This window comes from Plasmodium fragile (genome assembly GCF_000956335.1).
Source record: "Plasmodium fragile strain nilgiri unplaced genomic scaffold supercont1.70, whole genome shotgun sequence".
NCBI lineage: Eukaryota > Apicomplexa > Aconoidasida > Haemosporida > Plasmodiidae > Plasmodium > Plasmodium fragile.
The window spans coordinates 1-10,871 of record NW_012192650.1 but is presented as its reverse complement, the minus strand read 5'-3'; the positions used below and the strand labels follow the sequence as shown (position 1 = coordinate 10,871).

Here is a 10,871-nt window from a genome sequence, read left to right as displayed (position 1 = left end):
TTTTTTTTTTTTTTTTTTTTTTAATCTGCGCAATTTCGATAAAGCAGTAATAACTGTCAATGACATACCGATTGCAGAACAGGCCAAAAGGATAAGGGTAATCCATCTATTAGTTTGTTCCGCTTTAGCGCTTGAAACGTATGGAACGTTGTTTGGTACTATGTTGCATAACGGCAAAAAAAATCATAGCGAAGCACAGGTTGAAGAAAACCCACGAAAGAGTAACACCGGGGAAGTAGGTAGCCATCGCAAGGCAAGGGATAAGAAGGAAAACATAAACAAATCGGGAAAAGGGCATATTACAAATGTGGAAGGAAGAGCAGATTGTGAACCACGTGACATTAAGAGAAAAGGTGAAAGAGATAAAGTACTAATTCAGTGTAAAGAGTTACAAAGAAAAGAATTGGAAGCGTTAAAATTGATTTATGTGCGGGACAAAGAGCTAGCCATTCAGAATGAAAATGACGAAAAGAGGGACACAATAATACACATGCAATTGAATGATGAAAACATCAGTGACAATGTGATAAATTTAATTTTCGAGTTACCCAAAGATTATCCTCTAAAATCTTTTTTAATCATTAATATAAATGTAAAAAATTTCACTCCAGACATGAACAACTATGTGAACCAGGAAGTGTACAAAGATATGCCAAATTATATAGAGCATGAAAACAGCATTTTAAGTATCATTTACCGAATTAACGAGTTGGTGGAAAATATACAAAACAGGAATAACTCTTCCCTAGACCACAGTTATTCCTCATCAGAAGAAAGGGAAGAAAACGTAGAGGAAGAAGAATTTGACACATCCACAGACGAACTTATTAAAGACCACGTGCCTTTTCTATATTGCAGCGGAATGACTTATTCCCATCACCCAAGGGTGTTAGCTAGACGCCTGTGCTACTCGCACCATATTCTTAGTTTAGTGAAAAGAAACTACATAATTAAATGGGCGAAAGAATTAAAAATTGGAGGGTACTCAAAAATAGGGTACCCCGGTATAATAATATGTGAGGGTCCCAAGGAAGAGGTCGATTTCTATATTAACAGTTTGAATAAGCTGAGATGGAAGCATTTTGACTGTAGGGGCATGGAGGATATTACCTTAAAGGAGTATGAGGACTTGGATGATGCGCGAGTTCTTCCAAGGCACATGTACGAGCTCGATCCAAAAGGGATGAGCACGCTGTCTAATATATGCACCGAATGCGGCCTACGCGATTTGTTTTTAACAAGTATGAAGATTTACCACACCGGGGAGAAGCGCTCAACGAATGAGGGGGGAAAGGACACCGACAGCAATAGCAAGGACAAGAATAAGAAAAAGAAAAAGAAGAAATGACATCGCGTGGAGGGCGGATAAAAGGTGGTCAACAAAACGCTGCCCTTCAAAGCGCAACCCGCGGGAGCCTTGTTTTCTTTTTCCCCCCACATTTGGGCACCACCATTGGTGGAGTTCCTTGTTTTCGTCTTTTTTTTTTTAATATATATATATATTTTTTTTTTTTTGTTTGTTTTTTTGGTGTTACTTGTGCATTCCTCCTGGGCCCATTTTCGCGCTGCGCATAAATGCGTAGAAATAATGTATACGCAAAAATGCATTCCCCAGTGGTGAAAAAAAAAAAAAAAAAAAAACGATGTGATACTTACACTTTTACAATTTTTTTTTAAAAAAGAACTACTCGTATAGGCTAACCTTTTCTACGCGCATGCTGTGTGCACAGTTGCAATGTCGCAAGGTACTTGTCCTAGCTGCACGTAAGTCTTGTCCAAAAGGGACAAATTGTTTCATATGCACGCGTGCACATATCCCGGCGGGAACATCCAAAACAAGTTCCCGTTACGTTTATATATATATATCTTTTGTAGGTCTGTCCGATTGGGCAAAACGATATGTGCACATAAATGTCGGCATTAGTTTGCCCCTTTTTGTAGAAAATAAAATTATCGTACTTTTAGGATTAAAAAAAAAAAAAAAAAAAAAAATACCTTGCGTTGCCCATCAGCTACAACATTTTCTGTCCACTTGGCTCATTCCCAAAACGATGTAGAGTAAATTTTGTCATCTTCATGTGTACAAATTTTGATTGTAAAAATTCGGGGAATATATTCCCGTGAATGTTACCCCTTTTTTGTCTTTCTGTGTTTTCCATTTTGTGCTGAATTTTTAACCCCTTTTGGGTATCAAATGTGTGTGTACATGTACAGATAGTTGTGTGCATACAATTTCGTCCCTGCGCATGGACACTTGTTCATACCCACGTGGAACGCACATTCTGTATGCACCTGCTACGAAGAGTTGTTTTTAAATTTGTCAACTTCGTCTACCTTCTCATAAAAAAAAGTTTTGCAAAAAAAAAAAAAAAGAAAATTTACGTCATTGTACAGTGAAGGCATAATAACCCTCTGTGTGATTGACCCACATATGTGGTTAGCAAAACTGTTAAGATTTAGTAACGAGTAGTGGCCCCTTTTTTTCGTACCCCTTGCACTTATGACCGGTAAGATAGTACATGTACACCCGTATCAGTTGTCTATTCCCAATTTTGAAATTTTTTTTTGTCATTGTTAAAACTGCGACGAGTGTGGATTGCAGCGAGGGGGAACTAGCGGAAGAAGTAGTGGCCACCACGGGGGTCGGACGCAACATGCACGGGTTGTACAGAAAAAACCAGCTGAGCTCGCCCGAGGAACACCTATGCACGAACGCAATTTGGAGGAAGAACCTGTTCAGCAGGTACGAAATAAAGCCGAAATATTTTAACGTGTCCACATATAATGTTAAAAATAACTCCAATGAATGCTTCCAGAGGGTGTCGCACAATTCCTGGTATGATACTAGCAGCTTTAGGAAGAAGAAAGGTGCATTTTTATTTTGCAGAGAATTGAGAAACATCAATTGGAGCAACAGCCACGATGGAGTGGAGACCAACTTGAGTGATATACCACACGATGGAGTTGAGGCTTGTGTAAATGGTGCCATCACAATTCACGCAAACAATGAAGACGCCAAGAATTTAGACGACTGTGGTAGCTTGCCCCAGGATATGGTAGGTTGCCACCCAAATGACAAACCATTGAATGATAAAACATCAAATGAAAGAGAGAGAGAAAAAAAAAAAAAAACACTACCTTTACCCAACGATGGAGTATCTCCCACTGGTAGCTTGTTAACCCTTCATGCCCGAACAAGAAAGCTACACAAATTAGCAAAAATGGGGAATGCCAAAAAAGCATATAACGTTAAAAATGAAAAGTGGACTCCTGAAACGGGTTCACCTTTGGAGCATGAACCCGCACATAGGTATACCCACAAATGGGACGCCACCCATGCGGTTAGCGGCAAGGTGTACAAAAAGAAACAAACGAGCATCGATTTGTGCAAGTACAAAAAGGATAATAGCTTAAAGGAGTGCGATTTGCATGGACAGGTCAACGAGAAAATCATTTCCAGCAGTCTATCAGTTGAAAAAGAAATTTTGTGCGTAGGCCAATTAGCCACACTTCCTGTAGACGACAAAATGAGGTCAGACAAGAGTGGAAAAGGGCAATTGGCAAACAGTTTTAAAAAGATGAAAGAGAAAAGTGTTCACAGAAGGGAAAACTTAGTGGGGACGTTACAGATGACCCCTTCCAGGGAACACGCAAAAAAGGAGTCTCTTGTCCGCTCCTACTTCACTTCTGAGGCGGCATCTGTTAGTGTGATTGCAGGTGGAGGTGACGCCCATGAGGGGAGAAAAGTTGAAGAGAAAACCACACCAGTGGTGGAAGAACAAATAAGAGGGATTTTTCACCCCACTGGGAATGCCAAAGCGATGGTTAAAGTAATTGGCCTGATTAAAGGAACGTGCGCAGGTTATGAACAAACGGGGAGACGCTTCTTGGGGGCACAAAAAATGCTTCTAAACGAAAGCAAACAGGGGAGGAAAGAGAAAGAAGGGGGCTTAGAGGATAATGTTGGTCGAGTTACCACCTGGAACTGCGCATTAGAATCACCTCACCATGGGCAAGGCACCCCCCCAAAGAACACACGAATCACCACTTCTCTGCAGAGAGCAAATGGGGGGCATATTCAAGATACATGCTCATCAAAGTACTCTTCAACAAAAAGACCAACCACAGAATGTATGATGATTGAAGACGTAGATGTAAATAAGCCCAGACAGGATGAAGCGGAGGAGCGAATCATAGGGGTGTCCACAAATGTACCACGACAGAGTAAAAATCTGCACCTGTTAGATGCGCCCAGGAATGAAATGATCTTTTTTGACTCCCTTCATAACACGCAAATGTATTTTAGAATCGACTTTAAGCTGTATAGGCCCATTCTTATGAGGACCATTACACAAGTGAGGGTGTACTCCAATGAGAAGCTACTTCAGTGTGTTTATATAAAAGAGTACCCTCAAAAATTTTCTGTAGTTGTGCAAAGTGCTGTCCGAATGTGTAATGGAAAAGTGCTAGCCAAAATGAAAAATAAATTAATAAACATCAAAGAAACAGGGGTTCTAAATTTTACGTATCTAACAAATGAAAAAGTAATTGGCTGTTCCCATATTAGCATTAAGCATCTGGTAAGTGCTGGAGTGGAAGGAGGCCTTTTCATTCCTGTAGATGACCACACAGATTGTACAAAACAGAAATATCTGAGAGAAGGGTTTGTGGCAGATCCTCTTGTTCAATTCGGAAGACAAGAAATTAACGTTTTGAAGTCTAAAATATTTGTCAACTATAAGATTGACTGCCCGAGAATGATGCATGATTTTATTGCATCTGGTGAAGTGGTGACAGCTAGGGCTAAAATTTCTTTCCTGGAGGATATGGTTAGACAAATGTATAGCTTCATACAAGATTCGACGCTGGTCAGATTCGTGAAGGGTGCACGGGTCGTACATGGGGGGGCTGCTAGTGCACGGGTATCCTCCTCGGAGTATAACGGGTTGGAGGAACCAGCGAAAGTGGAAAAGGAGGACCCACACTCAGACGGAGAAAAAAACACCCTCGGTGGAAGCGGTCATATGGGGCACGACGATTCGAGACAACGCGAGGAGGGTAGTCCCCCCAGTGCGCTCAACGGAAGCAACGCCCTGCAAAACGGTGGCGAGGAGACTGAAGATCATGTGCCCATTGGTTGTTCGGCCCCCAATGACGAAAGGGACGATACAGCAGATAGGGAAGAAAAAGAGGAAGGGGAAAATAAACATGAGGTGGCGGAAAAATCCAACAGCACTGATTTACGCGAAGGACGTTGCGATGATACGCCTACCTCGAATGATAAAGCTCCCCCTTGGTGTGATGGCGTAGCCACGTGTGACCTACTTGGGGAGACACCCAATCGCAGTCACGTAGTGGAAGAAGTGTTAAAATGGAAACCGGAAGAGCAGGGGACGTGTAATTATCACCATGTTGATGGTATCACCCCGCTGCAGACGCACAACGAGAATGAGGACAACGCTGAGAAGGAGGAGAATCATGAGAACCCCTCGAAAGGCAGCAAAGACGAAGCAGAGGAAGGCGGCACAAACAGGTGTGCTCCAAAAGGGGTACCCCCCACTTACACTAAAGGACCAAAGACATATTACCCATTTCAACATAAAAGCAGAAAAAAACAAATAGAACAACTAGAGGGCCTCATAGTGGAGTATAAAAAAGAATTAAAAGAAAAAGCCGAGGAGATACAAAAATTAAAACATTCAAACAATAACACCAATATACTTTACAAAGCCTGTTACAGGAAACTACGGGAAATTGAAAATGAAAGGAAAAGAACTGATGCAATGAACTTTCTACTCAAATTTGATCATTGCTCTGCTAATAAATTAACCAAGCCTTTAGACACAAAAAAAGCCCTCCCCCAAAGAAAGGCATATACAGGAAGTGACGCAAATGTAGTGGTGGGTCCTGATGTACGAAGGGTAAACTCACTGGGAAGTGCCTTAGTTGCGATAAACAATGAAGAGAAAAATATGGGTGGAAATGCCAACCGTAGGAGCGGCACTGGCAACGTCACAGGAAGCAGCACCTATGTAACCAGCATGCGGAGTCTCCCTCTAGCGGGCAAGGAAAAATTAAACAAAAGGAAACAGACCATCCACACCGAGTCCGTCAACAAGGCGATTATGATGTTATTCGACCCTGAGTTGGGGAAAAACTTCCGGGACGAAAAGGTTGCCACACGGAAGGGAGGCGATGTCGACCAGTGCGGTGACAACTGCGGTGACCGCCGCGTCCTCCTGACTAACTACCAAATGAAGGAAAAAAAAATTGACGCACTTGTAAAGGAAAACGAATCGCTAAAGGAACGAATAAACAAGTTAACCCTAACCGATACGGAATACTGCAACAGAATACCACCACTCAAAAAGGTCTACTCCACCACAAGGGCACATGACAAATGTAGGGCCCAGAGACACGCGAAATTAAGAAGCGTTGAACAGCGGTGTACAAACTCAAACTACCTGGAGCATTCGTGGGGGGAGAAAAAAAAAATTTACAACTACGCTGGGGTGAGGAACAAGTATAGCAGTAACAGCAGATTTAACTTTCCTCTCAATTTGATTAAAAGTTATTCTAATGATCCCATTGCACATAGAGGCGTGGATATCTGTCCTTCCGGGTTCTAAATACGGGACCCGCGCACAATTTAACAACCCATGCATTGTCATTGGTGGTGTCTTTTTTTTTTTTTTTTACGTTTCTTTACACAATAAGTTGCTCACATCCCCTGGGGTTGTGGTGGCAAATATAGAAAATAGTCCCCCCAAAAGGGGGCAGACACAACGATTAGAACGTGCACACGCACATGGTTAACACTTTCCCTGGAGAGGCGGCCTGTCCCCTCTTGGTTGCGAGCCTCGTAGTCCAACGGGACAGTCAATGGGTCACAAAAAAAAAAATATATATATATATAAAATGAGGCGTTCAATTTTGGTAACTTGTCCTCAGCCTAGCCAAAAAATTATAAATGGGACAAAAAAAAAAAAAAAAAAAAAAAATTACGAACACTTCGCTTGTCATAACAAATGAGGCTGACACGCAACATGGCAATTGTGCACGTAACTAAGTGACATCGTGAACGGTGCAGAATTGCATTTCGTTGGGAATGGGGACTGGACCCATCGAGTAATTCACAATCGCTCTGTTGAAAAAACTTCGGCGCTCTTTTTATCCCTCGTTAGCTTACTATGCGTAGATGAGTACTCATATAACTGACGCGCTGATTACCCATTTGACATTTTAAAAAAAAAAAAAAAAAGTTAATGTTAAAGCTGAGGTGGTGAATTGGCGAGGGGGTGAAGAGAAACTGGACAGTTCCGAAAATCTTGGCGTCCTCTTCAACTGAAAAAATCTCAACAAGTGTAAAAAAAAAAAAACAATATCAAAAATGATTGTTCTGATTGGAGCTACGTGCATAGCTGTTCTTAACGTGTTTCACATAAAATGAAGCGAGCGCTAATTATTAACGTCGACCGGCGAAATGAACATCCCAGAGTTGGTGCTACTCCTCGGATTGGCATTCCTATGAGGGACGATCCACATGTCTAATCAGCACACACACAGCGCTTCATTTATTCCGTGCCTTCCCTGAACTTGTACATCTCTTGTAACTTTTTTTTTCTTGCTGTTCAAAATATGCTTCTCATTTTTCTCCGTTTCTGCGTCGCTTTGGTATGGCCCATCTCCACATGACAAAATGTATAGTAATCCCTGCAGCTACCCCATGCCGCCACCCCATGCCGCCACCCCATGCCGCCACCCCATGCCGCCACCCCATGCCGCCACCCCATGCCGCTATGTTGTAGTCGCATTATTGTGTGGTTACCCATTTTAACATTTTTTTTCAATAGTTCATTTTTCCTCTTGTGAAATGCGTACAGACGATTTTCCGGGTGAAAAATTTTGTTTTTTTTTTTGATCATCCATATTGTTGGCCCTGCTTGGAGATGTCTCTGTATGTGAACCAGCGAGGTCATCTTTATCCGACACGGACATGCGCTCTCTTGCAAAATTTTCATTCTTCATTTTCACAAGTTTGTTTTTTGTGATGACCTTATCCTTGGTCTCCTGAGACATGTCTTCCATGTAGGTATTGTAAAAGGAGGCCATCTCCTCGATATACTGGAGGTCATTTTTTACCTCCCCATTTGCAATAATGTTGGAGAATTTTGCAAAGGAATTTTCGTCCTCAAAATATTTTGAGCAGAGGTGATTACTTAACAATTCGTAACACACATTTGTTAGATACACGGTTGGGCATTTGAAGGTAAAGGACCACCCACTGATTAGTAGTGTTTTTTTTTTTTCTTTCATTTGAATTTCTACATCATTTTCTTCATTAATGGTAGATTGAGTGGCGGAGCTGTAGTTTGAAAATTCTCTGTTCGGGGCATTTACACCTACATCACGATCTCCATTTTTGGTGGCGCCATTAGCGGTGGCGGACAGTACTTCCGGTGTGTCTGCTGCGGCGAACCCAGACGACGTGCCTTTTCCGCTCATTTTCTCTTTTCCCTTTTTCCCTTTTGTTTGATTCGAACTGTTACTTTGTGGTTGTGTTGGTGTTGTGGCCGCCACATCCGCCGTAGAGATGTGCTCGACCTCCCCATCCGCTGCAACCGCCACCACATCAATGACGCCATCGGCTTCCTTCTTTTCCGTATCCATGGAGTTGTTTTTAGTGTCTGTCTTACACTTGACTAACTTAAACTCGATGTCTTCCATGTAGTAGGACCATTGTGGGGTAGCATCCTCAACGTCTGCAAAAAAGTGAATAAACTTATCCCACGTGATAACAATTACACCTTCCACACACTTGTTGAAGAATCCTACACTGGTGAGGTAACCGCTGATCCTAGAACAGAAAATGCAGAGTATGGACTTCACATTAATTTCATGATTATAAAAGATAATGGAAGATTTTATTAAGCTTAATGCCTTGTTTAACTGAGGAATAGAATCACAATTATCATTAAGCTGAAAGGGAGAAACTGGTTTAATTAAATCTTCATCATCCACGATGGTCACAGAGGATAAATTCAGGAACTGAGCTTCGTCTATATTTTTTTCAAGCAAAATAGAATCATATAATATATTCATATTATTTAAGTAAGAATTTAAAAACTGTTTATATAGAAGAATGTATGAACAAAGGATATCCTTAATTGTATTTTTCTTCCATTGGATTAACTGAAAGAACGTTTTGACGCTGGTATAAATAATGTCTAGGTATTCATTTTGTATTTTTAATAAATCTTTTACATTTTTTATATATTTCCTTTGACACAACCATGAGCATTTTATCTTTTTACTATCTTTAATTCCATCTGATCTTATTTTTTCTGAATTCGAATAGCTATTTTCAAAATACTTCCAATACATTTTACACATCTCTACTTGTTTGAGCAAATCATTTTTTTTTTTCTTCATTGCTTCTATTAATATTTCTTGTTCCTTCAAGTAGCAGTCTTTTAAAATAATTAAACTTTTTTGGTTTATTTTTGTATCAATAACATCACAACTGATTTTCATGCTGTTCATAATTTTTCTGTAATTCATAAAGCCGTACTCTACCCAGTCGTTTATAATGCTGTGATTCAAATTGCATATCTCTCCGTTCATATTTATTACATTGTCTACCATTTCGTTTATTTTGTTTGAGGCGTTTTTCCCACTGTTCTTTTTTAGGAATGGTGTATCAGGGGCATTTTCTTCCTCTTTTTCTACGTCTTTTTCGCCCCCTTTTAGGCCCTCTGTTGCGTCCCCCTTTTGCCCTTGTTTTTTGGACCCCTTTTTCTTCTTTTCCTCCGAGTCCATTTTGTTGTTCTTCTTCCCCTTGGACTTCCCTTCACTCACAATGGTAGAAGCTGTGCTTCCCTTTTTCTTCTTCAAATCTGCTTCTGCACCCTTCGCCGCTTGACTGTTAAGGGGATTCTCCTCCCCTTGTATGGTGCCCAGATGTGTAGACTGCCCATTGGCTGACTCCTCCTTGGCTAACTCCTCCTTTTCAATGTTTAAAAAACTTTGGGTTAAATTATTTACCCGCGTGTTACCTCCCACGGAAACGCCTTTATTATAATAGCTGGTATCATTTTTTATAAATTCTTTGAAGAATCTATTCAAATTATTAATGTTGTAGGAGCCATGCCTTAAGGCCTCGGCCATTTTGTCGCTTATCCGTTCAAGGAAGTTAATAAAATTGTGGGTGCAGTTCTCCCTGCTTTTGTGATACTCTGTCATTTCAATGAAGTAGTACTTTTTGTATACTTCGAAGAAAATTTTTTTTTTTTCATGCAAGTTACTTTGAATGTCTTCATCTGGCAGGGTGTTGTCCCCTACCTGGATATCTGTCGCACTTATTGGATTCATCATTTGATCATTCTTCTGTTCGCTAGCGTTATAATTACCCGCAGGACAACCTGCGCTTTTTATGCCTACACCTTTAGCCCTTAGGGCACTGAAGTAGGTCTCTCTAAGATCCCGTGCCCACACTGATTCTTCTGTTTTGCGAGGTCCGCTGGTGTCGGCACTTGGCATTAGTAAAACCGTGCGCAGTTTAGATGATTGGCGGCGAGCCTAGGGATCGCTTGATACGACGAAGATGATGTGGTCTGGTCGGCCCACTTGGCCACAGGTACAACGACACAACCTGCATATGTGCATCAATAACACCTGCCCAATGGTCCACGCAATGAGTAGATATATATTTACTCGAGACCATACACAAATGGAGGGCAATTAAAACAAATTGGCAGGGGGTAGTTCATAAAAAAAAAAAAAACAAAAAAAAGGTTCAACATGGATAAGTCGTGCATGAAGTAGAGATAATCCAAATGTTTCGAAGAGGAAAAAAAAAAAAAAAAAAAAAA

The 10,871-nt window shown here is 41.0% G+C and overlaps 3 protein-coding genes across 3 annotated transcripts; 2 read left to right on the top strand and 1 right to left on the bottom strand.

Annotated features, from left to right (window-relative positions):
• Nucleotides 1–160: 160 nt before the first annotated feature.
• Nucleotides 161–1,348, top strand: AK88_04629 (uncharacterized protein; the record flags this gene model as incomplete). The annotated part of the gene is made up of 1 exon (XM_012482239.1): nt 161–1,348. One exon carries the CDS (start codon nt 161–163, stop codon nt 1,346–1,348), a length of 1,188 nt encoding a protein of 395 aa, XP_012337662.1.
• A 1,306-nt stretch (nt 1,349–2,654) lies between these two features.
• Nucleotides 2,655–6,629, top strand: AK88_04628 (uncharacterized protein; the record flags this gene model as incomplete). Its single annotated transcript, XM_012482238.1, has 1 exon — nt 2,655–6,629. One exon carries the CDS (start codon nt 2,655–2,657, stop codon nt 6,627–6,629), a length of 3,975 nt encoding a protein of 1,324 aa, XP_012337661.1.
• A 1,225-nt stretch (nt 6,630–7,854) lies between these two features.
• On the bottom strand, nt 7,855–10,539 carry AK88_04627 (uncharacterized protein; the record flags this gene model as incomplete). Its single annotated transcript, XM_012482237.1, has 1 exon — nt 7,855–10,539. The coding sequence occupies one exon, from the start codon at nt 10,537–10,539 to the stop codon at nt 7,855–7,857; it is 2,685 nt and encodes an 894-aa protein (XP_012337660.1).
• Between the last annotated feature and the right edge of the window lie 332 nt (nt 10,540–10,871).